Source organism: Ipomoea triloba, chromosome 13 (assembly GCF_003576645.1).
Source record: "Ipomoea triloba cultivar NCNSP0323 chromosome 13, ASM357664v1".
NCBI lineage: Eukaryota > Viridiplantae > Streptophyta > Magnoliopsida > Solanales > Convolvulaceae > Ipomoea > Ipomoea triloba.
Genome location: NC_044928.1, coordinates 24,542,767 through 24,570,697, shown reverse-complemented (window position 1 = coordinate 24,570,697; position 27,931 = coordinate 24,542,767). Strand labels below are relative to the sequence as shown.

The window sequence follows — 27,931 nt, the reverse complement described above, 5'->3', positions numbered from 1 at the left end:
GCCCTTATCATTTTATTATATATACGTTACGTCAGTTATAACGTAGAATCTGTATTGTCCGTTTGCAGATTATTTTCTGGGTTTCTCCTAAAATATCATTAACGCTCTGGGCAGTGCGCATTCTCTCGAACAGTCACACTTTTCTTTCTCTCTTTCTCTCTATCGACTATCGGCGGCGACTGGGAGACCCAAAATCCTAGAACAATGCAGATGCAGTACAAGAATCTGGGCAGATCCGGGCTGAAAGTGTCCCAGCTCTCATTCGGCGCCTGGGTCACTTTCGGCAACCAGCTAGACGTCAAGGAAGCGAAGTCCATCCTCCAGTGCTGCCGCGACCACGGCGTGAATTTCTTCGACAACGCCGAGGTGTACGCGAATGGCCGCGCCGAGGAGATCATGGGGCAGGCCATCCGGGAGCTGGGATGGAAGCGCTCCGACATCGTCATCTCCACCAAGATCTTCTGGGGCGGGCCCGGGCCCAATGACAAGGGTTTGTCCCGGAAACACATCGTGGAGGGCACCAAGGCGTCGCTCAAGAGGCTCGATATGGATTATGTGGACTTGATCTACTGTCACCGCCCCGATACCAGTACTCCGATTGAGGAGACGGTTAGGGCTATGAACTATGTGATCGATAAGGGGTGGGCGTTTTACTGGGGGACTAGCGAGTGGTCGGCGCAGCAGATCACTGAGGCGTGGAGTGTGGCTCAGCGATTGGATCTCGTTGGACCGATTGTTGAGCAGCCTGAGTATAATCTCCTCTCTCGCCACAAGGTATTGTACTATTATTGTCTTTTACTTCAAATCTTGTGAAAATTGTGGTGTGATATTTTCTGGATTAGAAAATGTTTGTGTACGGATGGATAGATATATCATATATGGGGCCAGGGAGTACAGGAATGCTCCATTTCTATCCTTGCATATGTATATGAGCCTTTACCTGAGTTAAATTTAGGCCTTTCACCATAATTAATGCATTCAATAAAATGCAAGTTGTTTTTTTGCTGTATGTCTTGAGATGTGACTTTATTGTTTAGCATGGGAATTAATGTATGGAGTCAATCTGGTAGGACCATTTTATGACAGTGGCAGTGAAAATTTTACATTTTGGATTGGAACATGTTGTTCATGGTCATGTACTATTCATTTCGGTGTTTCCTTTAACCCCTTCTATTTCAGTTATTTCTGATCTTGCTTGCTCATTTGGATCTGAACAATAAAGTCTGGTATACCTTCTCTAGCGACTTTTGGGCAGGGGTTCTGGGGCTTAGGATTAGTCTGGCGTATGTTGGGAAACCTAGTGTATCAAAAAAATTATAGATCGTTAAATGAGCTTGATTGATTGATTGAATGCAATGGATGCTCCAAAGTTTTCTGTATTTTAAGATGCTATAATCTTATTAAATGAGCTTGATTGAACGCAATGGATGCAGGATGGATTGTTAATCCTACTCTTTTTCTACTGCTTTCTCTATTTACTGCGCCAGTATTGTAATTGCTGTTGATAGATATGAATTTGCCTGATATTTACTACATGGAGTATATTGAGATAAAGAATGGTCTGATTCTTGCAGGTTGAGGCTGAGTACCTCCCTCTGTATAGTAACTACGGTATTGGTCTCACCACATGGAGTCCACTTGCTTCGGGAGTTCTGACTGGAAAGTATACCTCTGGAAACATTCCACCCGATAGTAGGTTTGCACTGGAAAATTACAAGGTAATTCCTCCATTTTCTTCTTGATTAAAAAAAAAGGGTAAGGTTTTTGTTTTACACTTTTCTAGTTGGAAATGGCACTCCGATATATATTTGTAGTAAATTGATGATGGAACATATTCAAATAAATTGAGGTGCACTTGATCGATGGGTTAGAAAGCTTCTTTTTCCTTGTATATGCATAATATTGGGGTGAAATTGTGATAAACATGCTTATCCTATTTTGAGTTAAATGCATTTGTATCTGTACGTGTCCATATTTGTGTAATTTCATTTTATTTCTTTGTTCAATTGTCACTAATTTACCACAATTGAGCAATAATTAATTCTCCTATGATTCCTCAAGAAAAGAGTAAATCCTCTCGGAGTGTCGTCTTGCAGAATCTTGCCAATAGGTCATTGGTGGATGATGTGTTGAAGAAAGTGAATGGACTGAAACCAATTGCTGATGAGTTGGGTGTGTCTTTGGCACAACTCGCAATTGCCTGGTGTGCTACGAATCCCAATGTTTCAAGTGTTATTACTGGCGCCACCAAAGAGTCTCAGGTCTGCCCACTCTTTCCATGAGTTTGTTATTCCAAGCACTCGTGTTTGATTTCCCCTATCCCTAACTGAGTTTTGCTTTTCCTTAAACATTTTATGTACATCTCAGTATATCTTGATAACATATGGTGAGCAAAAGAAATGCATTTAACATGTTATAAATTTTTGTGAAAGTTGCTTTTTTGGTCTATAAATTATTGGCCATTAGTGAAATTGATCCCCAGTTGACCAGCCAAAGAAAATGTCATTCTTTGTTGTTGTAAATTGTTGCAAATTTCATCCCTTCTTCAGTGATGCCAAAGCCAATAAAACTAGTAAAATCAAGGCTCATGGTCATCTAACTTTTAAATAAAACTGGAAAAAATGGAAAATAGGTCACTAAGCTTGGTGCGTTTGTGCAATTAAGTCATCGGACTAAAGACATGTGCAATTAGATATTGAACAATAAAAAAAGTGCAACTTGCATCCTTTACAGTTTTCCATGTAATGATTACTTAGTTGTTTGCCTACATGAACTGTTTATTATCTTTCAGATGACATGGAAAGAAAAAAAAAATTGTTTTGGAAAAAAAAAGAAGAGGGTAGAGGGAATTTAATCATTTCAATTAAGTAGACGACTAAGCAATCATTACCTGGTAACCTGTAAAAAAAATTCAAATTGCACATTCTTTACTTGTTTGATGATCTAAATGCACAGACTTTTAGTTTAATGACTTAATTGCACAAACCTAACAAGTTCAATGACCTATTTGGCACTTTTTCCAATAAAAATTTACAAGAGAATTTGATTTCCTGCTCCAAGTAAGATATGCAACTTACATTGTACCAATTATTGCTTTGCTGAATTGCTGGTACAGTGGTACATGGATTTCCTGCTTTTAGCTTACTTGTACATGAAGTTCATGGGTTTGAGCTCTATGTTCATCTGTTTGAAGTAGCATTGCTATAATCTGATCTTTCATTGCTAATATATGCAGATTAAAGAGAACATGAAAGCTATTGAAGCCATTCCCAAGCTAGCACCTGTGATGGATAAAATTGAAGCTGTAGTTCAAACGAAACCAAAGCGCCCAGATTCTTATCGCTAGGTGCAAACCAAAGTGTCCATAATCCAGATTCATATTGTTAGGTGCGCTACATACATGAAGTCCTTTGTTCTAACTTCTAATATACATGTAGCCATTGATTTTCATTACTGGCTTTCTTTGAACCTTTTGCTTTATTTCTGCAACAGAACTTTGTCGGGAACAGCATGCTGCTTTTGGCATTTTCATTTCAGTGGGTGCAATTGTGTTGATGCTGGACATATTTGTTGAAAACTGCATAAAGTTGGGTTGTACATTGTTGGTTTAATGGTTTCTGGTTTATATTATTCCATCTTGTTTTTAATCTAGCTTGTGTTTGTCTCCATGTACTACTGGAAAATAAACAATTTGGCAGTTGCCAGGATCTTGGAAATGGTTGCTTCCCAGAAGCTTAAAACTAGTTTCACCTATTTTTTTTTCTTTTTAAAGAGAGATAAATTTCATTAATTATGATCCAAATACAAAGCATCACAGATGAAAGATAGGAGGGTCCATCAACCATTCCTTACACACCGATGTAGAACTAGACTCTCGAGTTAACAGATAGGCAAATTAATAGTCAATGAATCAATTATAGTGGGCAAATTAATAGTCAATTAATTAATTATAGTGAAATTGAAAGTCGAAAATAAAAATTAGTAAATATTAATAGTTAAGGGAACACTCTTAGAATTAAGTCTAAATTAAATTAATAAAGAAAACTGGCCCTCAAAAACTAAAACTAATAAAATCTGGACTATATCACTTGGTTGATTTCCATATTTGCATTAATTAGACGTCCCTAAATTTTGAAGGTGACACTTTTATAAAGGAAATAGAGTATTATGGATACAACTAAGCCAATTAAGTAAGGTGACAAACTCTAAATAGACAGCCCCATGTTAAGGATGGATTGCACTTCGTGAAACCGTTTCATGGGTCTCTCGTGAGACGGTTAGGGTCAACATAATTTATGTCATAATTTGGACATGAGATGCACATGTTGAATCATATAATAAAAAATCTTATTCATCTCACGGATTGAGATCTGTAAGACGATGTCACACAAATTTTTGCCGTTAAGGTTAGATGAAGCCAATTTCTCCCAGGGTGGACTACTACTTTTTAAGTCATTAGAGACAATAATTAACATCATTACTAAATTCAAATCACTATACACTATGGATAAAACAAATGAGAAATTAAGCAAATTAAGTGACAAACAGGTCTTTAGTAAATTCAAATTACTACTCACGGTATAGTTTAAGTTAAGGACAAACTAATCCAATTAAGTAAAATGACAAACTCTAATAAACTACTCATATTATTATGCTAAAAAAAATATTTCAATAATTACACTATCGAAATTATAAAAATGTCACTGTATTTTTTTTCCTTAATTTGTAGCCCTTGATCATCTTAGATCAACTATATAGGTTCCTATTTCTCTCCTAAGCTGCGATGAGTTCTTATATATATAGAATCCGGTTCATATGAGGACCACTCCTCAAGTGAGAACCTGTGGACAAATCCAAACCATTGATCTCAAGATCTGATGAATAGAAAATCAAGTAAAAAAAAATCGGGTCATTTTCATAAATATTATAAACTTTTAAAATTTGTAATATTTATAAAAATGACTCAATCTTTTTTTTTTCTTTTTTTTTTTCATTTTTTTTTTCAACTGTTAGATCTACCAGATTCATGATTTGGATTTGTCCAAAAGTTCGCACCTAAAACATGAATCTCATGGTATATATATATATATATATATATATATATATATATATATATATATATATATATATATATATATATATATATATATATATATATATATATATATATATATATATATATATATATATATATATATATATATATATATATGTATATATATATATATATGTATATGTATATGTATATGTATATGTATATACATATATATACATATATATATATATACATACATATACATATACATATATATAATAGAGATCAAATGTGAATGGGGTGTCCAGGTGAAACTATAGATCTTACTAAAATCAACCGTCCATACTAAACAGTGGTTTTTTTAAAAAAATGCGATGGCATTTTGGTCATTTTACGTATTTGTTGAAAGCTTAAGGTGCGTATTTCCAGTGATTAAGGTGTGCCATTTCAGTACTTAAGGTGCGTCATCAGTTCTACACTTGAGAACTTAATGTGTTTAATTGTAAAGCTTAAGGTGCGTAAATTTAACACTTAAGGTGCGACATTTTAACACTTAAGGTACGCCATTTTAACACTTAATGCACATCATTTTATCACTTAAGGTCTGCCATTTTTAAATGGTAGGAGGAGAAGGCATTCAGTTCTCAAATTTTAATTTTAATTTTTTTTTTTAAAAAATTTCATTGATTTGAGCCGTTGATCTAGATTTGATCAACGACTCATATCTCACCTCATCTTTGACCTGGGAGACTCTTTGCACGTGAACTAATCCATATATATATATATATATATATATATATATATATATATATATATATATATATAAAATTTGTTCACGTGCGATAGGCCTTCTCAGGTGTAGTTGTGCGGTGAGAGGAGAACCATTGATTTTGCCTAAATCAACGTCCATGATCAACAATGATTAAAAAAATGTAGTGGCAATTTGATCTTTTTGCATCTAGGTCAAATTTAAGGTGCGTGGTTTTTGTGTTTAAGAGTTAAGATGCATGGTTTTTGTGCTTAAGGTGCGTGGATTTGAGCTTAAAATGCGTTAGTTGTTGAAACTTAAGTGCGTCGGTCTAAAATTATAGGTGCGTGATTTTCCTTCTTAAGGTGCATCGGCCTAAGGCTTTAAGTGCGTGATTTTCCTTATTTAGGTGTGTGATTTGTGTGTTTAAGGTGCGTCAGTTGTGAAACTTATGGGGCGTTTAGTTGTAGGGAAGGAATTAGGTGCGAAAGGAATTGCAATTCCATGTGAAAAGAATAATGTGGGAATAAAGTGAGAGTTTAAATTCCAGTGTTCGATTTGTGTGCTTAAGGTGTGTGTTTTGTGTACTTAATGTGCCTCATTTTAATACTTAAGATTATGTGCGTCATTTCTACACTTAAGATACATCCTTTGTGTGTTAACCGCATCCCGCACAAAAACTTGTCTTTTCACGAGCCCTTCAAAATATATATATATATATATATATATATATATATATATATATATATATATATATATATATATATATATAAAAGAAATAAATAGTCAAATCTCCGCAAACAAGATTTGACTATTTTATTTCTTATATTATTTTGATTATTAGTTACTTAGAAATTAGACTAGATACTTGAGCAAAAAATTTCACTTATAATTTTAAAATGAACCAAAAAGGGAAAGAAAATAAATACGGAGTAATTTTTTTAAGAAAAGAAAGAAAATGAATTTTACTTGCAGCCTTGCTTCACGCAACTAACACAATCGAACGGAGGGAGTTAGGCGATGCATTCGCACATTTGTTTTCTTTCACACACACGTAGCATCGTGGCCGTCCATTTCACGGTCTCTCGAAAACTACAGATTAGAGCCCATTTCATTACGTTATTTGTTGGCACGCTTTCCAATTTGGTTTGTTGGATTTCCACTTCTCACACAAAAGCGCGTGTAGGTGCGTTTTTATTTATTTATTTATTTATATTATATACTAGGTTTCTAATTTATATTAAAATAATACGTTATACTACATGCGTTCCCTATTTATACTTTCTCACTTTTACTCTCTTATGTGACAATAAATGATTAGTTATCTTCATCCGATAAATCCCAATAAAAATATCAAATCAAAATTTTATGAGATAAAGTAAAAATTGGGAGTATGAATAGTATTTTCTTAAAATAATTTCAAGTCTCCATAACTCCTTCTCAAGAGTCACACTCTTCTAGACTAAGGGACAGGGGCTTGTCGGGAACAAGCAACAATCTAATCCTAGGTCATAATTGCACTTCTGATGTAATGATTATTAAAATCAAAATGACAATTCCAAAGTCTACCTCTTCTAAGAGCATCCCCACTACTTGTAGTTTTTGAAAAGTTTTTACGTATATGACTAAGAAAGAAAAGATGGGAGAAAAGAAAAAAAAGAAGAAAAAAGATAAACATAAATGTCAGAATAAAAAAAAATCTTAAATAATGGATTTACGCGCCCAGAGGCGTGCCTTATGTGCTCAACACGCATAGATAGAGAATTTTTTTCCATTTTCTCTCTCCTCCTAGTCCCACAAAAAATCATATCTCCTGCAAATTAAATTTCTAGCTCTCATCTCTCCCCCAACTCATCATCTCTCACATCCAACTCATAAAAAAACTAAGAAAAATTTGTTGATGGAGATGCTCTAGGATCTCCAATGGTTGTAGTTTTTGAGAAGTTTTTATATGTTTGACTAAGAAAGAGAAGATGGAAAGAAAGAGAAAAAAAAAAGAAAAAAAAAAACCAAAAACAAAATCTGATTAAGGGAAGTTAAGAAAAGACAAACAATAAAATGAAAAAAGACAGTACAATAGTTTTAGTTTTACTTGTACTTCAACATTAAATTTTTCTGAATTAATTGAACTTAAACTGAGAAATCTAATGAATAATGTACTTAGTACAAAATAAGAGTATCTTTATCAGTTCTTGATTTTTCTCCGTTTTTGAAGTGCCATTAGGAAATAGAGAGGAAGGCAAGAAAAAAGAAAAAAAATGTTGACAACATATAAATTAAAATTTGAAGGATAAAAAAACAAATAAAAATTACTCTCCACATTTATTAAAAACCAACTCCTAAATTTTTTACTATTTCAAAAATCATCAAAAACTCATTGTTGGAGATGGTCTAAAACAATAGAAAGCAATAAAAAGCTGTGGAAGTGTAGAATACAAACGCTAAAGTGGAGCGTGGTCTAACAAAAGCTAAGGTGTAAAATGATATTATAGGAAATAATAAAGAAAAATAGAAAAAAAAAGAAAGAAAAGAAAAGATCTTGCATCTCAATCCGACTCCATGGCCCATCGACCCATCCCTTCCGGATAAACTCTCACGTGTTCTTCCATTTCGCAAATCCCAATGCTATTTATATTAAGACTCGCACACGTTTGAATTCGATTCAATCCCTTGATACACATTCGCCTACACATTTCTGTTTGAGAGAGAGAGAGAGAGAGAGAGAGAGATATGGAGAAGGCAATTGAGAGACAAAGGGTTCTGCTTCACCACCTACGACCTACTACGTCTTCCCTCGATTGCATCGAATCCTCTATTTCTGTGAGTCTATCTCACGCAAGTGATCTTGATTTTCGTTTCCTTGTTGCTGGATTTCTTAATGTTTGATCCGGATTTATTATCTGCTTGTAGCGGGTTTATAATTTCGTCTGAATTAGCTGATTTTTTAATTAGTTTTTAATTCCTTTTGAATTCGATCTTACTGTTGCTGAAATTTTCATTCCCGTTGGCTCGGTTTTCCGATATTGTTTTAATTGGTGTGATAGATTTGTGTTAATCACTAAATAATTCTTGTTTATTTGTATTTGTTTATACCCAGATTTACTCTTTTTTGTGATCAAGTATCCGTTTTAAATGAGAAAAGATGTAAACTTTGATTCAGCACTCAGGAATAGTGTTGATGACTAACAAACCGGAGGAAGGTAAAAGGAGAAAGTGAGAAAAAAGAGGAAAATCAATTTTTAGACAATCAACCTTAGTATTTCGGATATATATACATAATAACTTATAATTATACTCTCTGTATTAACGTGTGTCTGTGTGTATCTTTTATATGTCCCTGCATAAGTATTTTACTACTGTGAGAAGCTTAAAAATATTTGATGCTCGTGTACCGAAACTACTTAAACTACTTTCCCAAATTTCTTGAATAAAATGTTAAAACTAAGAAGCATAGTGTACACTGAAGAAGATTTGCATGCAAAATGGTGCACATGCCACACACATGTTATGTCTGAGTATCTAACTTTTTGTCTTCAATCTATCAACTAGGCGTCTGTATGTGCTGCTGGGGATAGTGCTGCCTATCAGAGGAATTCTGTTTATGGAGATGATATCGTCATTGTTGCGTAAGCATTTGTTTCTTCAATTTGCTTTTTCTTTAATTCACTCTTTAACACTTCAAAAAATATTGATATTCAGAGAAGTAAATTGCTGATCGACCAGTGTTTCCTTAAAATGATTTTTTTTTTTTTTGGTTTATATCAGATTGTAGTTTGTTGTTTTTATCATGCGCTTTTCTAATCCTAAGTATCTGTAATTCTTGATCTATGCAGTGCATATAGGACACCTCTTTGCAAATCAAAGAGGGGTGGCTTCAAAGATACTTACCCAGATGATTTACTTGCCTCCGTGCTAAAGGTTTGTTCTTGTTGCTTTGTTCTACTGAAAGTTGTAATCTTCTAATTCTTCTGATTTATTTTTTTTCTAAAATAAATATTTTTTACAGGCATTGGTTGAGAAAACTAATTTGAACCCTAGTGAAGTTGGGGATATAGTTGTGGGTACAGTCTTGGCCCCTGGATCTATAAGAGCAAGTGAGTGCAGGATGGCTGCATTTTATGCTGGATTTCCTGGTATGTTTTGTACACTCTTGGTGTGTATAAACTCTGTTCTGTTGGTAAAAAATAATTAATTTTAATATGGTTTTGGCTCTGTGCAGAAACTGTTCCAATTAGAACTGTGAACAGGCAATGCTCTTCTGGTCTCCAAGCAGTTGCAGATGTTGCTGCAGCTATCAAAGCTGGATTTTATGACATAGGTAGACTGTTGCCTGTTATAAATGTTACTTTCAGTTAAACCCACACAATGGGGACTTTAATATTTACAGATGTAAATTTCATTTTCTGAATTAGGCATTGGGGCTGGCTTGGAGTCAATGACTGTAAACACCATGGCATGGGATGCCTCAGTCAACCCTAGAGTATGTGTCTTTTTGTCATGAATATTTATTCTTGGGTTTCTTTTGAAAATAAATAAATAATATCCAATGGTGAAGTATGCTGATCTAGATTCATATTGAAACAGGTTAGTACATTACAGCAAGCTCAAAATTGTCTTCTTCCCATGGGCGTTACTTCTGAAAATGTTGCACATCGCTTTGGTGTGACTAGGCAAGAACAAGATCAGGCAGCTGTAAGTTGGTATCTATTCATTTACATCTTCATCAATTAGTAATGTTATTGATTAATGTCCTTTCTTTTGTGGTATATTTATTAGGTTGAGTCACATAGGAAGGCTGCTGCTGCAACTGCTGCTGGAAAGTTCAAAGATGAAATAATACCTGTGACAACTAAGGTAATAGATTTCTCTTAAATTGTTGTTGTATATGTTTTTAACATACTAATTATTCTTCTGATTTCCTGTTTTGGAACTAACCAATTATTTTGTTAATTAAGATTGTTAACCCAAAAACTGGAGATGAGACTACCGTGACAATCTCGGCTGATGATGGGATTCGTCCAAATGCCAATATTGGAGACCTGGCAAAGTTGAAACCTGTGTTCAAGAAAGATGGGACCACCACTGCTGGTAATTAGAAATTCACTTGAAATTTACTGGGATAAATTATGTAGGAATATATCATTTTGATATTTTTTTGTTTAATGAATTATAGGAAACTCTAGTCAAGTTACTGATGGGGCTGGTGCTGTACTGCTTATGAAGAGGAGTCTTGCAATCCAGAAAGGACTTCCAATCCTTGGTGTATTCAGGTTTTATTCTTGCCAATAGCATTGTAAAATGTATTTCCAATGAATTACGAGACTTGGCACCAAGCCTTATTCCTTACATGTTATGTTGGGTCCTCCAATTAAGTTGTCATAGTTCTCAAGTAGTAGATGGTCTGTGTTGCAGGACTTTTGCTGCTGTTGGTGTAGATCCTGCTGTAATGGGCATTGGTCCAGCTGTGGCAATTCCGGCAGCTGTTAAATCTGCTGGACTTGAACTCAATGATATTGATCTTTTTGAGATCAATGAAGTGAGTTGATTTGACATCTCTTTTCTTTCTGTTTTATGCATTGAGTTACTTCTCAATTCCACGTGATTGTAATATTGTTGCTCTCCTGCAGGCATTTGCATCACAGTATATATACTGCCAAAAGAAGCTGGGACTTGATCCAGAGAAGATCAATGTAAATGGAGGTGCCATGGCTATTGGTCATCCTTTGGGTGCAACAGGTACATGTTCTCAAAAAAAGTAGATAAATCTTGTTCTTACACATTTTGGTGCGATCTGCTTTTGCTGCAATCAATAGCACACTTTACAGAATTACGGGGTGACTTAATGGTTATTCTATTAACCTACTGGTGACCGACAATTGCTTGACTTGCTTTTATTATTCTGTATAATTTGCATTCTTAAGGAGCTCGGTGTGTTGCAACTTTGTTGCATGAGATGAAGCGTCGTGGCAAAGACTGCCGCTATGGTGTGGTTTCCATGTGCATAGGTACATTCTTTCTTCTTCCTACCTACCTTCCCCTTCTGTTCTTTAACCTTTTAAGAGGGAAAGAAAGATCCAAAAACTAATGGGAACAGCGACATTATTCGTTTTCATTTTCATTTTTGTGAGCATTCTCGTTTCAGATTAGTATACGAGCGTGTTTTCTCTAATTGCGTGCTAATGTTATCGAACAGGCACGGGAATGGGTGCTGCTGGTGTTTTCGAGAGAGGCGATGCTTGCGATGAGCTCACCAATGCCCGAAAAGTCGAAACTCATGGCTATTTGTCTAAGGATGCTCGGTAGACCTCTCATGGTGTATAGGTCTCCTCTTGGTTTCATCAATAATTTATGAAGTGGGAAGCAGTGACATCAATAAGTAAATTTTTAAAGGTAGTAGCCTAAGCCTAGGGAAGTTTTTACTATGGCACTTCAATTGTATGATTGGATTGTCTTCAAAAAATAAAAATAAAAAATTGTATGATTGGATTAGAAATTCCCAGACTTTAATAATATTCTGTATTATTTCATGGATCTAAACTTTCCGCAAGTGAAGGAAGAAATTTGGCTGCGTTTAATCTTTTGTTTCTCTAATTTTCAATTAAAATCTTTAATTTTTTCCATACTATTAAATACTCTATAGCCAAAGACCTTGTGGTCTAGTGGCACCCGGTGTCTTGGTTCACACTCTCACATGGATGATGAGAGTGGCTTCGAGCCTCAGTGGAGACAACTGTTGACTCTTCGTGCTTCAGTAGGTTGAGAAGATAGCTATGAACAGATACTACATTGTAATAGAGTCAGTAGGACTAAAAAAAAAATACTCTGTAATATACCTTCAGTACACATAATATACTTTTAGTATATTAAAAAATATAGATTATGTTCAGGGAAAATATATTATTTGAGTATTGAAAATATATTATTTTGTATAATCTACATTCAGTACACGAACAATGTATTAACAATGTACTTTTAATATATTAAAAATGTACTTTTTTTTATGATCCACACAACACTATGTGAACGATGTAATTTGCCATAAACTGAATTGATGTTTTCTCATGTGTGTTTGGTTTGCACATGGGAATCGAAATCAGAATAGATATGGTAATGAATTTTGGTGAAAGTATTTTGCATGTTTGATAATAGGGGGTGAAATGGGAATGATTATCAATATTGTTGTTTGGTTATGTATGAACGATTTTAAAAATACAAGAATAAAAAATTAAGATAATTAGTTCTAATATAAAGACATCCAAAGAACTAATATGAACAAAAAATAAAAATAAAAACAAAAATCTAAATAGTTATGGGAAGCTGTTGTGGATAAATAATGGAATGAAACCCTTATTTTATTAGTAAATGAGTTTTTCAATTGAAGGGTAATCAAAACCCATAGTAGTGTTCTAAAATATGTAAATCAAACAATAACAATGACTTTAATAACCATTCATGATAGCTAAATATGTCAACCAAAGACACCCTAAGTACAATGTAACATCCTTGAATGATATATACTCCATATTTTTTAATCTTACAGAAATTTTTTCCAGCACCCTTTTATTACGGTAACTATGATTCCAGGAAATTTGCTAGTGCTAAGCTTATTTTTATGTTTTTGTTTGAAGAAAATAATTATACATTAATAAGTATCAAGTAATTGTAGCAGCATATTCTTTTAGTATGAAGTATTAATTAATAAAATGGTTGTTAAATATTTTTTAAAATTTGACTATAATGTTTTAAATATATTTTTTAAAAAATTTGAATTAATATTAATACTATTAATTTTAATTATCGAATACATGAATTTTACTATCAACCAATAAAAATAAGTTTTAAATAATTCCATCCAATAAAAAAGTAACACAATCATTTCCATCAACTACTCAAAATGATTTTTAAACACCATCTTTTGCTATAAATAAAAGGAAAAAGTGTCAAATAAGTCACTGAACTTATCACTTTTGTGCAATTGGACCATTGAACTTAAAAAGTATGCAATTCAACCATCAAACAAGTAAAATTTGTGCAATTAGACCATTTTTACAAAAATTTTCTGATAAAATCCAATTATATTACTAACATATATGTATTAAGAGTGGCATTTTCTTCTACTATACTAGTTGGGAGTCAATATTGAAATGTTTTTTCTCAAATTGAATTAAAAAAATTTAGAAAAATGTCCTAATTGCACATATTTTACTTGTTTGATGGTTGAATTGCACACTTTTTAAGTTAAATGGCCCAATTGCACAAAAAGGATAAGTTCAGTGGCCTATTTGACACTTTTTCCTAAATAAAATAGTAGGAAATTGAAACAAGAATCCAGATTCCATACATGAAAATGGGTAGCCGGGTAGGGTTAGGTTTAATCCAATATTAACCATTTTTTAATGATCCACAATTAGTGTATACAACTAACACTTATACATCAATGATGATATATCAAATATGTTGTCATAATCCTAACATGAGGTTAGGGGAGCTTTAAGCATAGTGAAAGAGCTAAATAAAAGCATAGATGAGTAGATGTAAGGCTTCATTCAACAACAAATTAAAAATGTTTAGGCCACTGACAAGAAGTTATTGGGGTATGATGATAATACAGTATTTTGACTTGACAACTCACAGTTTTGGTCCTATTTGTTGGTCCACCTAGTTCTGGAATGGAAGCAAACCATAAACTCATGTATGCATAAGCAAATTTAAAATCCTACTACAAATACTGGGCATATTGGCAGTCACAAAAAACATGCCAACTGCCAGTTAGTTGTAGTTCATCAAGTTCAATCAAGGTCTACCCACAATTGTAATTAACCAGTCACAGTAAGCCTACAGTACAGACACGAAATACATTGTTGTTATATCTACCAACTTCTTAGGCTGTAGTCAAATCCAAACCTCATTCTGTGTCAGGTGAGCCTCCCGGAACAAGCTGCATTTCACAAAGAACGTGGTTTTACAACTAACTTGACACACACAAAAGGCATGATGATACCTAACGAATTAAAATAAAGGAGCGATGATAGCAGAAACAGCAGGCTAAATCATTATAACTAATACTCACAATGGCAATGTTGTTTCCATTGAGCAAGATCTGATCAAGCTTTGTTATTCGCCGTCCTTCAGAAGTGATCTCACTGCAATATAAGGCTCAGTAAATATTGAACAAACAAATCTTTGAGTGATCAATTATATTAAAGCATGGACAATGGATAACTTGACATGATAAATGAAAAAGTATAATGCTCATGAGTATAGCTCATTGTTCAGAATTTCACATGACAAGCATTTAATATGAAAACAATAGTAACAAATGCAGAATAAAAGAATTGTGGTTGCATCAAAATGAAAATCTCTTGAGCTCAATGGCAGATTAAAATACTAAATTGCCAAAGTTGTTTTATTCTGCAATACATAAACATTTAAGTGGTTGGAGCTTCAAATGCTTTACCACATTACTGTGGCTAGTTTGCCAAATAAAATGAAAAGCCGTTATGTGTAACAGTGTAAGGGCTATACATATAAACATGGTGTTTGTAAACTCACTTCATCCTTTTCTTCAAGTAAAATTAATGAGAGACTATATTAAGTAAAAAGCTAAGTATTCAACTAATAGAAGAGATGATAAATAATTTTCCCTTAGTAATTCCTATTTTAATTATTGGCTTCAGAGAAAATAATTGAAAATGCAATAACACTTAAATTGAAGCAACCCTAATTTCAATAGAGGAACGTACTATTCAGTGACATCTTCGAGGACCATGTTAACATAAACATCAAATCCTCTAAGTGTTCCAACAAGCTCCTTATCCCCTTTCATTATGACCCAGATTTTGGACCCAATGCAGCGATCAATTAGCTCTGCAAATAAAAAATTAAAAAATATCTTCAAAAATTTATATCTAGTGGAAAAATTAAGAAAAATAAAAAAGAGTACAAGGCAACATACCAGATGGGAGCAGCTGAGATGGATTGTTTGAAGACATGGTGATGTGAGAAAGAGAGGGTTTTCTGCTTTCTCTCTGCTGGTACAATAGCTACTCTGCAGTTAGTAATTTAGGGCACTCTGAGTTTTCTTAAGCCTTTAACACAAAGGACATACGTAGTATTTAAAAATGTATAAATTTTAATTAAAAACCTAATTTATACAACCTACCAGATCACTTTGAAATGTACAAAAACAGTTAAAATGTCAATTTGACCACTATGATTTACACAATTTCAGAATATTTTCTATCACTTTTCTTTTTTCCAGTAATTTCTACTTGAATTTATCTGCTTGCATGAAAGCAGGCAAAGTGGAATGCCATAATCCACAAATTGTTGAAACTAGCTTGGCTTTTCTAGCTCAAGAATCAGCCCGCTCTTGCTAATGGCATTACACAGTTGACACAGCTGTGTACTTGATAAATAGACTGCCATCACCACTAATAAATAATAATACTCCCTTTGGGCTGCTCTATAACAAACCACCTAATTATGGTTTTGGGTGGCTTTGCTCCCATTGTTATGACCATTTAATCACTATATAACGCTTCCCATTGTTATGGGCTTATGGCCATATAACCACTATATAACATTTTCGGCTTACTACATGTGTCTTTATAGGTTATCATACATCTTTCCACAGTTATCATTGTCCTGATCCTAGCATTGGGAAGAAATCCATTGCTCGGCATGTCCATTTTGACAAAACTAATCTTTCATTTCTGAAATTTTTGCATAATCAAGTTTCCAAGTCAAAGCAACCAGTTAATTCTCCATGGGCAGTAGGTTATTTCAGGTTGCCTGGAAACATTGATCCTAATATTGTTGTTCCCATGCAGTCTATAGAAACAATTAAACATAGGCATCATCTACGGCATAGTCACAAGCAACAGCAGTAGCTTGAAGAGCTATTCATGGCTTGGGGGTGGGGGGGGGGGGGTGCAACAGTGTAGCCAACACTACTTTCTCAATTGGTTGAGAATTATCTGTGTCACCAACACCACTTTCACAATATTCCCCAAGCCCATTGCTAAAGAACCTGCCATACCCCATGCCTCTTATGTTGGATAATTCTCTATGTTTGAAGATCTATTCAAGTCATTAGAGCTAATAATTCATAGACCAAACTTAAAAGCTCAAAATTTAGAGACAAACCCAATAACTCATAATAAAATACAAACTTAAAGTCTGAACAATGTCTTAAAATGCAAATGCAAACTTAGACTGATAGGCATTCACAAATAACATCCCTGGGAAAAAGCCTTCCATCTTCATCAATTAGTCACTTAAAATCAAAAGCAAAACTTCCTCCTTTATTTATTTATTGTTTGGTTTAGAGTAATACTTCTGATCTTCTAGTAAGGAATGGGTCAACAGCTTTTCAGTTTTCTTTCAAACCCAGATATCAAATCTGCTTTGATAACAGGGATAATTGCATAACTACAACATATGCAACCAGTAAAATCACATAATACAGATTTTCTTAGTACAAAATACTCTACAAAGGAAAGCACAGAGAGTAAATAAAGCAGATTAAAAGAAGAGGAAATAAACCTAAGCCGTGAGAACGCGAGAACGACAGCTGCTAGAAGCGTAGAATCTTGCAATTAGGAAGGCAGAGACTGTGGACGCTCTGTGTAGGGTTTTATTTTTACTTCTTTTTTGGTGAGTGGTTTAAGGCTAAGTAGCACGGGGAAGGTGGAAATGATAATTTTCAAAGTGTAAGAAATCAAATATGTAAATATAATAAAGGGAAAATGTTAAAAAAAAATGTTAAAATGAACCCTCCAACTTCATCCAAAAGTACAATTAAATCTTCAAACATTTTAAAAGTTCAATTAAACACTTGAACTTATCATTTTAATACATTTAAATCTGAATGACCGATTGTATTGTTCACTTGAAACAACCGGTCATTAAGTTTCCGTCCATCATTTCGCGACCGTCGAGCGCCAGGCTACCAGTGTTATTAAGTCGTTTTCTCATATTGAGGGTGTTTGGCAAACGGCTAATAGCTGGTTGGTTTAGCTAGTAGTTGATGGCTGATTGCGTTAACTGGTTTAACCAGCTGGTTGTATTAGCTGGTTATAAAAAACTGTTTGGTAAATTAGCTGTTTAATGGTAGCTGATTGAATGTAAAATGACATTTAAGGGTATTATTATTATTATTATTATTATAAAATAACAAACACACCACCCATTTAAAAGTAAATCCCATTGATTTTAAAGGATAAAATAGTCAATATACCCATTTTCCCAACCAGCTGATACAAAAAGCTACATTCATTAGCTTTTCAATTTTTAGCTTATTGACCCAATAAGCCAATGCCAATAAGCCATTTACCAAACACTTCAAAATAGCTTATTGGTTGGTCAAAAAAGCTAAACTTGGTCAAATAAGCTAAAATTTGGCTTATAAGCCAATAACCAAACACCCCCTTGGGTGTGTTTGGTTAATAGCGTTTCGCCAAATTTTGGCGGTTTTGACCAATTTTAGCGGTTTGACCATGGTCAAACCGCTAAAGAAGGTGTTTGGTTAACAGCGGTTTGGAGCAGCGGTTTGCTCCAAACCGCTGAAAATGAAAACGCTGCAATGTGCAGCGTTTTCACTTGGCCTTTTGGGGGAAGGTTTCTCTTTCCCCAAAATGCCCTTGTATATATATATATATATATATATATATATATATATATATATATATATTGAACCGTGCGCCAGTTAGCCAAGCCATAATAATGTTACGTTTAATTTGGGAAAAGTGGCAAACTAAAGGGGCTCCCCTTATGTTCTATTTTTTTTTTAGTTTTTTATTTCTTTATTAAATTATTATTATTATTATTATTTATCCTAAAAAAATCATTATAATTATTAATATTATGAAAAATATGTAAACCCTTTTGGTCATTTTACATGTTAACCGCTAATTTAAACCGCTAATTTTACCAAACATCTTTTTACAAACCGCTAATACAATCGGCTGGTCAAACCCGCTAATACAATCCGCTATTTGATAACCGCTAACACCATCCGCTACCGCTAACCGCTAACCGCTGATAACCAAACAAGCCCAATATTATCTTCTCCAGTGGAGAAGATGACCATCCGGTCGCCTTTCCGGCAAAGGTGACAATCGGAATTTTTTTTTTTGAATTTAAGTAATTAGGGGCGGTTAACGACACTGAATAACCGGTAACCTATTGGTTACTGATAACATGGCTTATTTAATATATTTTGACAAGTTTAAATATTTAATTGAACATTTTTTTTTAAATATTAGAGATTTTAATTGTACTTTTAGATAAAATTTGATGATGACTTATTTGACATTTTTCCCCTATAATAAATAATTGGGATAATGGTGAAATTCACATCCTACATATATATTTGGATATTGCAATTGGGTAGTTGAATTTCAAAATGCTTCGTTCAATCACATGAATTTGAAAAAAAAATAAAATCAATTAGCCAATGTTTACCTTTTAGTTTCCGATAATTACTGACTTGAAATTTTCATTTTAATTTTAAACGTATTTTGTTGATTTGGAATTTATGATTTTTTTTTAAAATTTTTATTTATTCTAAATCCCTAGATTCCTTATTTGTTTTTGGAAAAAAGGATCAAATAAGCCATCCAACATTACTTAAGGAGTCAATTAAGCCCCTAAACATTTTAAAGTAGCAATTAAACCCATCAACATTGTATTTTGATGCAAAAAGGTCCATAAACCTGTGATCACGTTCATTAGCAACGACACGTTCAATATTAGATTTTTTTATACTGTCATCTTTAATTATTTTTATTATCTAAATATATAATAAAAAATTTATTCATGCACCGCACGTGCATCGCACGGGTAATTGAACAATTATTTGCTCTAGTTCAAGCAATGAAACATCAGAAAACATAATCGATCTAACAAATTTCATAGGGAATGGAATAGGCCAGGAATAGAATATAAATTATATTCTATTGTCTGATCCACTGAAAGAATAGAGTTTAGGAATGTAATTATAGGCAACAAATGGAACAGAAAATGGACTTATACCACTCCATGACGCAAGCCAAAATTTCAGAAATTTTAATTTGCTCAACTTCTTTTGTTTTCATTCTTTTCTCCATGCAATATTCCACCCACTATCTTCCACTTTTTGCTCCTTGAAAATCCTCCTTAACTTCTTTTGTCTTCCTCTTTCATTTGTTTTTTGCTCATAATCCACATCAGTGGGGGCAATGTTGACTTTGTTGGGTTTCAGTAGGTTGAGAATGTATGTGGACAGATACTAAATGTAACAGGGTCAATAGTATTCAGAAAAAAAAAACAAAGATTAATTAATACTACCTAATATCCTAATTATGTTAAGTTATTTTTACTTCTTAGAGGTGTATTTAATCAAGATTTTTAAAGACTTTCAAATACTTTTAAAGTGATTGATTTTAATTGACTTTTGTAGAGTTTTTGTAGACTTTACTAGAATCTTTTAAATTTTTATCAACTTTGTAAGAGTTTATAAATATTCATAGGACAAACATTTATAGACTTTTAAAAACTTTTTCATATTAAAAAGTCTACAAAAGTCATTAAAACTCTAAATTGAATTAGTAATTTCTTTTAAATTTTAGTGAGGGAAACAATAATGAAGAAATCCTCCTCCTCAAATTCGGCCATGCATTCACCAGCCATTTCTTCATACTTATTAAAAACTTGATCGATAATTCCTCCTCCAAAATGGCTAACAACCAAGGACTCAACCCCGGCTCTCATTTTGTTGGTAATTGCCTTTGCATCCTTCAAATGTTCAATATAATCATGTGTGAAACCCTCCAAAACATTAATTGAGAATAATCCCTCCTTTTCAACAATCATTTTCACTTCCTTTAGAGATGGTGCGTAGATAGGAAAATTGAAGGAGTTTAGTTTCTCCTCTTCTACTAATCCCTGCATTTATAAAATTATATAAATGCATGTGTATGTGTTACCCTGACATACGTTCAAAAATTCTAATTTTTAAAGTATTGAAACAAGGTACTTTCTACTTAACAGGATAATTATATATTTTTTTAACCTTTTAGATTTAAAATAATAATAATAATAATAACAATATAAAACATGGATATTTAATTACCTTTGTAACTAGATCTTTGAGGACTTTGGCTAAAAGTACCATAAATTTAAGAGCACCATGAGTGGGTTTAGGGCTTTCACTCTTTCTCCCCATAAAATATAATACCATTCGTCCACCCGTCACCAATTCTTCTGAACGAGATTTGAGAAAAATTGAGAAATCACTTTCAAATTGCTCACAATATGCCTTGATCACATTAGGTGGGGTTGAAGCTGTGATACAAATGTTGTCTTTGTTCTCCTCCGATCCCTTTGGTATCTGATAAGAATTAGAAAGAGGAAGAATTAGATGAGCTAATGAGACAACTTTAACTCTGTCTCTCTTATCTTACTTTTGACAAGCTTCAATTAAATTAAGATATATTAATTTGAATTGGAGTGAAGGCAAAAGAGTGTATAAATTAAATTAAAGCACATCACACCTGAGAAAGCCAATGGAGACTATTTGAGGAATGAACAAAATGAAGACTCTTAGAGGGGAAAAGCCTTCCATAAAATGAACCACCTACTCCCGCGAAGAAGCAATGCCCAAACCCATCTCCCATCTCTTTCTTGAAATCCTCAACACATCGGGGCAGTGACCGGAAAATGGAGTTGAAATCGTTGCTGGGAAGGTCGCTGAAGTGGACGACATATTCCGGCGAGGGGTTTCCCGTCATTTTCCGCAGTTTTTCAACCGCTCTGATGGTGTCGAACACTACCAGAAAAGTGTTTGGTCCGGAGGAACATCCCAAGTCTGCAATGGATATGGTTTCTGGGCAAAGGCTCTTATAGACATCTGTTATGGCTTCTTCTCTTGTGGGCTTTGTACAAAGTATAATACTTTTCTGTTCATATAAACCATAAAAATATATATGCACTCAGCTCAGCAAGAATTAAGTTTATTTGCTACACAAATTATATCATGGACTAGGATCCAAATTACAATGTGAATCTAAATTCATATTTAACATTAAGGATATATATATAATAAGTTAACTGATTGCAACGATAAAACCAAATTGAATATATGCAAAACGCAGGCACCTGAGACAATGAGTTGTTAGCATAACTGGTGTCTCCATTTCCTCCCTTCATGTGAAACACTTCTACAATTTCCTCCATCTCTCTCTCTCTCTCAATATCTCTATATCCCTATCTCGTGTGTATGTTGTGCATGTGCCTACATTTCTCTATCTAGTATGTATAGATGATGGCCTGGTGATGAATTATTTATTGGTCGCTAATCATTAAGGGGTGTATTCAATCATGACTTTTATAGATTTTTAAAGACTTTTATAACTTTAAAAATTTGGTGGTATTCAATCTATCTATATCTATATCTATCTATATATATATATATATATTAAAATAGAAGTAATAGCTTTCCCGCTCATTTTAGTCCAAAAATTTTGAAATTGGTCAACATAATATTATATAATAATTCCTTATAAGAAATTCTAACCTTTCTTATCATTCCTTATTTATGGTTAAAATTGACAAAAATATTCAAAATANCAAATTTCATAGGGAATGGAATAGGCCAGGAATAGAATATAAATTATATTCTATTGTCTGATCCACTGAAAGAATAGAGTTTAGGAATGTAATTATAGGCAACAAATGGAACAGAAAATGGACTTATACCACTCCATGACGCAAGCCAAAATTTCAGAAATTTTAATTTGCTCAACTTCTTTTGTTTTCATTCTTTTCTCCATGCAATATTCCACCCACTATCTTCCACTTTTTGCTCCTTGAAAATCCTCCTTAACTTCTTTTGTCTTCCTCTTTCATTTGTTTTTTGCTCATAATCCACATCAGTGGGGGCAATGTTGACTTTGTTGGGTTTCAGTAGGTTGAGAATGTATGTGGACAGATACTAAATGTAACAGGGTCAATAGTATTCAGAAAAAAAAAACAAAGATTAATTAATACTACCTAATATCCTAATTATGTTAAGTTATTTTTACTTCTTAGAGGTGTATTTAATCAAGATTTTTAAAGACTTTCAAATACTTTTAAAGTGATTGATTTTAATTGACTTTTGTAGAGTTTTTGTAGACTTTACTAGAATCTTTTAAATTTTTATCAACTTTGTAAGAGTTTATAAATATTCATAGGACAAACATTTATAGACTTTTAAAAACTTTTTCATATTAAAAAGTCTACAAAAGTCATTAAAACTCTAAATTGAATTAGTAATTTCTTTTAAATTTTAGTGAGGGAAACAATAATGAAGAAATCCTCCTCCTCAAATTCGGCCATGCATTCACCAGCCATTTCTTCATACTTATTAAAAACTTGATCGATAATTCCTCCTCCAAAATGGCTAACAACCAAGGACTCAACCCCGGCTCTCATTTTGTTGGTAATTGCCTTTGCATCCTTCAAATGTTCAATATAATCATGTGTGAAACCCTCCAAAACATTAATTGAGAATAATCCCTCCTTTTCAACAATCATTTTCACTTCCTTTAGAGATGGTGCGTAGATAGGAAAATTGAAGGAGTTTAGTTTCTCCTCTTCTACTAATCCCTGCATTTATAAAATTATATAAATGCATGTGTATGTGTTACCCTGACATACGTTCAAAAATTCTAATTTTTAAAGTATTGAAACAAGGTACTTTCTACTTAACAGGATAATTATATATTTTTTTAACCTTTTAGATTTAAAATAATAATAATAATAATAACAATATAAAACATGGATATTTAATTACCTTTGTAACTAGATCTTTGAGGACTTTGGCTAAAAGTACCATAAATTTAAGAGCACCATGAGTGGGTTTAGGGCTTTCACTCTTTCTCCCCATAAAATATAATACCATTCGTCCACCCGTCACCAATTCTTCTGAACGAGATTTGAGAAAAATTGAGAAATCACTTTCAAATTGCTCACAATATGCCTTGATCACATTAGGTGGGGTTGAAGCTGTGATACAAATGTTGTCTTTGTTCTCCTCCGATCCCTTTGGTATCTGATAAGAATTAGAAAGAGGAAGAATTAGATGAGCTAATGAGACAACTTTAACTCTGTCTCTCTTATCTTACTTTTGACAAGCTTCAATTAAATTAAGATATATTAATTTGAATTGGAGTGAAGGCAAAAGAGTGTATAAATTAAATTAAAGCACATCACACCTGAGAAAGCCAATGGAGACTATTTGAGGAATGAACAAAATGAAGACTCTTAGAGGGGAAAAGCCTTCCATAAAATGAACCACCTACTCCCGCGAAGAAGCAATGCCCAAACCCATCTCCCATCTCTTTCTTGAAATCCTCAACACATCGGGGCAGTGACCGGAAAATGGAGTTGAAATCGTTGCTGGGAAGGTCGCTGAAGTGGACGACATATTCCGGCGAGGGGTTTCCCGTCATTTTCCGCAGTTTTTCAACCGCTCTGATGGTGTCGAACACTACCAGAAAAGTGTTTGGTCCGGAGGAACATCCCAAGTCTGCAATGGATATGGTTTCTGGGCAAAGGCTCTTATAGACATCTGTTATGGCTTCTTCTCTTGTGGGCTTTGTACAAAGTATAATACTTTTCTGTTCATATAAACCATAAAAATATATATGCACTCAGCTCAGCAAGAATTAAGTTTATTTGCTACACAAATTATATCATGGACTAGGATCCAAATTACAATGTGAATCTAAATTCATATTTAACATTAAGGATATATATATAATAAGTTAACTGATTGCAACGATAAAACCAAATTGAATATATGCAAAACGCAGGCACCTGAGACAATGAGTTGTTAGCATAACTGGTGTCTCCATTTCCTCCCTTCATGTGAAACACTTCTACAATTTCCTCCATCTCTCTCTCTCTCTCAATATCTCTATATCCCTATCTCGTGTGTATGTTGTGCATGTGCCTACATTTCTCTATCTAGTATGTATAGATGATGGCCTGGTGATGAATTATTTATTGGTCGCTAATCATTAAGGGGTGTATTCAATCATGACTTTTATAGATTTTTAAAGACTTTTATAACTTTAAAAATTTGGTGGTATTCAATCTATCTATATCTATATCTATCTATATATATATATATATATTAAAATAGAAGTAATAGCTTTCCCGCTCATTTTAGTCCAAAAATTTTGAAATTGGTCAACATAATATTATATAATAATTCCTTATAAGAAATTCTAACCTTTCTTATCATTCCTTATTTATGGTTAAAATTGACAAAAATATTCAAAATATGATTACATTCCTTACTATACACGGAAATTAATGAAATATTTTATTCAATTACATTCCTGCATGGATTCCTTATTTATGTATATATATTAACAATCAAATTACTATATGATGTATATTATAGTATTAAAAAAAATTACTATATTAGGTTAATATACATAATTAAATTTTTCTCATGATAATATTCCAAAAAACAATTCCAATAATCAAATTACTATTAAAAAAAATATTACTATATTATGTTAATGTACGTAATATTCCAACAATCAAATTACTATATGATGTATATTATTGTATTCAAAAAAAATATTACTATATTATGTTAATGTACGTAATTAAATTCCTCTCATGATAATATTCAAAAAAAAAATAAAAATCCCAACAATCAAATTACTATATGATGTATATTATAGTATTAAAAAAATATTACTATATTATGTTAATATACGTAATTAAATTCCTCTCATAATAATATTAAAAAAAAATTCCAACAATCAAATTACTATATGATGTATATTATAATATTCAAAAAAAAAATTAGTATATAATGNTTCTTTTAAATTTTAGTGAGGGAAACAATAATGAAGAAATCCTCCTCCTCAAATTCGGCCATGCATTCACCAGCCATTTCTTCATACTTATTAAAAACTTGATCGATAATTCCTCCTCCAAAATGGCTAACAACCAAGGACTCAACCCCGGCTCTCATTTTGTTGGTAATTGCCTTTGCATCCTTCAAATGTTCAATATAATCATGTGTGAAACCCTCCAAAACATTAATTGAGAATAATCCCTCCTTTTCAACAATCATTTTCACTTCCTTTAGAGATGGTGCGTAGATAGGAAAATTGAAGGAGTTTAGTTTCTCCTCTTCTACTAATCCCTGCATTTATAAAATTATATAAATGCATGTGTATGTGTTACCCTGACATACGTTCAAAAATTCTAATTTTTAAAGTATTGAAACAAGGTACTTTCTACTTAACAGGATAATTATATATTTTTTTAACCTTTTAGATTTAAAATAATAATAATAATAATAACAATATAAAACATGGATATTTAATTACCTTTGTAACTAGATCTTTGAGGACTTTGGCTAAAAGTACCATAAATTTAAGAGCACCATGAGTGGGTTTAGGGCTTTCACTCTTTCTCCCCATAAAATATAATACCATTCGTCCACCCGTCACCAATTCTTCTGAACGAGATTTGAGAAAAATTGAGAAATCACTTTCAAATTGCTCACAATATGCCTTGATCACATTAGGTGGGGTTGAAGCTGTGATACAAATGTTGTCTTTGTTCTCCTCCGATCCCTTTGGTATCTGATAAGAATTAGAAAGAGGAAGAATTAGATGAGCTAATGAGACAACTTTAACTCTGTCTCTCTTATCTTACTTTTGACAAGCTTCAATTAAATTAAGATATATTAATTTGAATTGGAGTGAAGGCAAAAGAGTGTATAAATTAAATTAAAGCACATCACACCTGAGAAAGCCAATGGAGACTATTTGAGGAATGAACAAAATGAAGACTCTTAGAGGGGAAAAGCCTTCCATAAAATGAACCACCTACTCCCGCGAAGAAGCAATGCCCAAACCCATCTCCCATCTCTTTCTTGAAATCCTCAACACATCGGGGCAGTGACCGGAAAATGGAGTTGAAATCGTTGCTGGGAAGGTCGCTGAAGTGGACGACATATTCCGGCGAGGGGTTTCCCGTCATTTTCCGCAGTTTTTCAACCGCTCTGATGGTGTCGAACACTACCAGAAAAGTGTTTGGTCCGGAGGAACATCCCAAGTCTGCAATGGATATGGTTTCTGGGCAAAGGCTCTTATAGACATCTGTTATGGCTTCTTCTCTTGTGGGCTTTGTACAAAGTATAATACTTTTCTGTTCATATAAACCATAAAAATATATATGCACTCAGCTCAGCAAGAATTAAGTTTATTTGCTACACAAATTATATCATGGACTAGGATCCAAATTACAATGTGAATCTAAATTCATATTTAACATTAAGGATATATATATAATAAGTTAACTGATTGCAACGATAAAACCAAATTGAATATATGCAAAACGCAGGCACCTGAGACAATGAGTTGTTAGCATAACTGGTGTCTCCATTTCCTCCCTTCATGTGAAACACTTCTACAATTTCCTCCATCTCTCTCTCTCTCTCAATATCTCTATATCCCTATCTCGTGTGTATGTTGTGCATGTGCCTACATTTCTCTATCTAGTATGTATAGATGATGGCCTGGTGATGAATTATTTATTGGTCGCTAATCATTAAGGGGTGTATTCAATCATGACTTTTATAGATTTTTAAAGACTTTTATAACTTTAAAAATTTGGTGGTATTCAATCTATCTATATCTATATCTATCTATATATATATATATATATTAAAATAGAAGTAATAGCTTTCCCGCTCATTTTAGTCCAAAAATTTTGAAATTGGTCAACATAATATTATATAATAATTCCTTATAAGAAATTCTAACCTTTCTTATCATTCCTTATTTATGGTTAAAATTGACAAAAATATTCAAAATATGATTACATTCCTTACTATACACGGAAATTAATGAAATATTTTATTCAATTACATTCCTGCATGGATTCCTTATTTATGTATATATATTAACAATCAAATTACTATATGATGTATATTATAGTATTAAAAAAAATTACTATATTAGGTTAATATACATAATTAAATTTTTCTCATGATAATATTCCAAAAAACAATTCCAATAATCAAATTACTATTAAAAAAAATATTACTATATTATGTTAATGTACGTAATATTCCAACAATCAAATTA

At 33.0% G+C, this 27,931-nt stretch overlaps 6 protein-coding genes across 7 annotated transcripts; 2 read left to right on the top strand and 4 right to left on the bottom strand.

The window, feature by feature from the left end:
- The first annotated feature begins 55 nt into the window (after window positions 1-55).
- LOC116003001 (probable voltage-gated potassium channel subunit beta) lies at window positions 56-3,753 on the top strand. Of its 2 annotated transcripts, none has more exons than XM_031243185.1 (5): window positions 56-774; window positions 1,575-1,718; window positions 2,097-2,261; window positions 3,236-3,387; window positions 3,493-3,753. In XM_031243185.1, exons 1-4 carry the CDS (start codon window positions 205-207, stop codon window positions 3,344-3,346), a joined length of 990 nt encoding a protein of 329 aa, XP_031099045.1. In that variant the 5' UTR covers window positions 56-204; the 3' UTR covers window positions 3,347-3,387; window positions 3,493-3,753. The 2 variants fall into 2 exon arrangements, with proteins under 2 accessions (XP_031099045.1, XP_031099044.1); XM_031243184.1 differs by having other exon boundaries at window positions 2,067-2,261.
- A 4,659-nt stretch (window positions 3,754-8,412) lies between these two features.
- Window positions 8,413-12,358, top strand: LOC116002500 (3-ketoacyl-CoA thiolase 2, peroxisomal). The gene is made up of 14 exons (XM_031242647.1): window positions 8,413-8,603; window positions 9,333-9,409; window positions 9,617-9,701; window positions 9,790-9,916; window positions 10,003-10,101; window positions 10,196-10,263; window positions 10,368-10,475; window positions 10,560-10,637; window positions 10,739-10,871; window positions 10,957-11,053; window positions 11,196-11,319; window positions 11,411-11,519; window positions 11,705-11,788; window positions 11,977-12,358. Exons 1-14 carry the CDS (start codon window positions 8,514-8,516, stop codon window positions 12,084-12,086), a joined length of 1,389 nt encoding a protein of 462 aa, XP_031098507.1. The 5' UTR covers window positions 8,413-8,513; the 3' UTR covers window positions 12,087-12,358.
- Window positions 12,359-14,306: 1,948 nt separating this feature from the next.
- Window positions 14,307-17,466, bottom strand: LOC116001781 (sm-like protein LSM5). Its single transcript, XM_031241721.1, has 5 exons — window positions 17,331-17,466; window positions 15,739-15,831; window positions 15,527-15,650; window positions 14,854-14,926; window positions 14,307-14,721 (listed from the first exon to the last, which is right to left on the bottom strand). Exons 2-5 carry the CDS (start codon window positions 15,773-15,775, stop codon window positions 14,689-14,691), a joined length of 267 nt encoding a protein of 88 aa, XP_031097581.1. The 5' UTR covers window positions 15,776-15,831; window positions 17,331-17,466; the 3' UTR covers window positions 14,307-14,688.
- A 2,918-nt stretch (window positions 17,467-20,384) lies between these two features.
- LOC116001398 (salicylate carboxymethyltransferase-like) lies at window positions 20,385-22,168 on the bottom strand. Its single transcript, XM_031241280.1, has 4 exons — window positions 21,924-22,168; window positions 21,320-21,724; window positions 20,899-21,156; window positions 20,385-20,711 (listed from the first exon to the last, which is right to left on the bottom strand). The coding sequence occupies exons 1-4, from the start codon at window positions 21,999-22,001 to the stop codon at window positions 20,385-20,387; spliced, it is 1,068 nt and encodes a 355-aa protein (XP_031097140.1). The 5' UTR covers window positions 22,002-22,168.
- Window positions 22,169-23,087: 919 nt separating this feature from the next.
- Window positions 23,088-24,871, bottom strand: LOC116001397 (salicylate carboxymethyltransferase-like). Its single transcript, XM_031241278.1, has 4 exons — window positions 24,627-24,871; window positions 24,023-24,427; window positions 23,602-23,859; window positions 23,088-23,414 (listed from the first exon to the last, which is right to left on the bottom strand). Exons 1-4 carry the CDS (start codon window positions 24,702-24,704, stop codon window positions 23,088-23,090), a joined length of 1,068 nt encoding a protein of 355 aa, XP_031097138.1. The 5' UTR covers window positions 24,705-24,871.
- A 779-nt stretch (window positions 24,872-25,650) lies between these two features.
- Window positions 25,651-27,434, bottom strand: LOC116001396 (salicylate carboxymethyltransferase-like). The gene is made up of 4 exons (XM_031241277.1): window positions 27,190-27,434; window positions 26,586-26,990; window positions 26,165-26,422; window positions 25,651-25,977 (listed from the first exon to the last, which is right to left on the bottom strand). Exons 1-4 carry the CDS (start codon window positions 27,265-27,267, stop codon window positions 25,651-25,653), a joined length of 1,068 nt encoding a protein of 355 aa, XP_031097137.1. The 5' UTR covers window positions 27,268-27,434.
- Window positions 27,435-27,931: the final 497 nt, after the last annotated feature.

Excerpts from the sequence above, each read along its gene's own strand:
- LOC116001781 (XM_031241721.1), bottom strand. The coding sequence starts at position 15,775 with ATGTCTTCAAACAATCCATCTCAGCTGCTCCCATCTG. Across the intron at positions 15,651-15,738 it reads ATCTCAGCTGCTCCCATCTG|AGCTAATTGATCGCTGCATT; the intron begins GTATGTTGCCTT and ends TTTTATTTGCAG. Across the intron at positions 14,927-15,526 it reads CTCGAAGATGTCACTGAATA|TGAGATCACTTCTGAAGGAC; the intron begins GTACGTTCCTCT and ends CTTATATTGCAG.
- LOC116003001 (XM_031243184.1), top strand. The coding sequence starts at position 205 with ATGCAGATGCAGTACAAGAATCTGGGCAGATCCGGGCTGAAAGTGTCC. Across the intron at positions 1,719-2,066 it reads TTGCACTGGAAAATTACAAG|AGTAAATCCTCTCGGAGTGT; the intron begins GTAATTCCTCCA and ends CCTCAAGAAAAG. Across the intron at positions 2,262-3,235 it reads GCGCCACCAAAGAGTCTCAG|ATTAAAGAGAACATGAAAGC; the intron begins GTCTGCCCACTC and ends TAATATATGCAG.
- LOC116001398 (XM_031241280.1), bottom strand. The coding sequence starts at position 22,001 with ATGGAGGAAATTGTAGAAGTGTTTCACATGAAGGGAGGAAATGGAGAC. Across the intron at positions 21,725-21,923 it reads CTAACAACTCATTGTCTCAG|AAAAGTATTATACTTTGTAC; the intron begins GTGCCTGCGTTT and ends TTATATGAACAG. Across the intron at positions 20,712-20,898 it reads TCAAAGATCTAGTTACAAAG|GGATTAGTAGAAGAGGAGAA; the intron begins GTAATTAAATAT and ends TTATAAATGCAG.
- LOC116002500 (XM_031242647.1), top strand. The coding sequence starts at position 8,514 with ATGGAGAAGGCAATTGAGAGACAAAGGGTTCTGCTTCACCACCTACGA. Across the intron at positions 11,054-11,195 it reads CCAATCCTTGGTGTATTCAG|GACTTTTGCTGCTGTTGGTG; the intron begins GTTTTATTCTTG and ends TCTGTGTTGCAG. Across the intron at positions 11,789-11,976 it reads TGTGGTTTCCATGTGCATAG|GCACGGGAATGGGTGCTGCT; the intron begins GTACATTCTTTC and ends GTTATCGAACAG.
- LOC116001396 (XM_031241277.1), bottom strand. The coding sequence starts at position 27,267 with ATGGAGGAAATTGTAGAAGTGTTTCACATGAAGGGAGGAAATGGAGAC. Across the intron at positions 26,423-26,585 it reads GTCTCCATTGGCTTTCTCAG|ATACCAAAGGGATCGGAGGA; the intron begins GTGTGATGTGCT and ends AATTCTTATCAG. Across the intron at positions 25,978-26,164 it reads TCAAAGATCTAGTTACAAAG|GGATTAGTAGAAGAGGAGAA; the intron begins GTAATTAAATAT and ends TTATAAATGCAG.
- LOC116001397 (XM_031241278.1), bottom strand. The coding sequence starts at position 24,704 with ATGGAGGAAATTGTAGAAGTGTTTCACATGAAGGGAGGAAATGGAGAC. Across the intron at positions 23,860-24,022 it reads GTCTCCATTGGCTTTCTCAG|ATACCAAAGGGATCGGAGGA; the intron begins GTGTGATGTGCT and ends AATTCTTATCAG. Across the intron at positions 23,415-23,601 it reads TCAAAGATCTAGTTACAAAG|GGATTAGTAGAAGAGGAGAA; the intron begins GTAATTAAATAT and ends TTATAAATGCAG.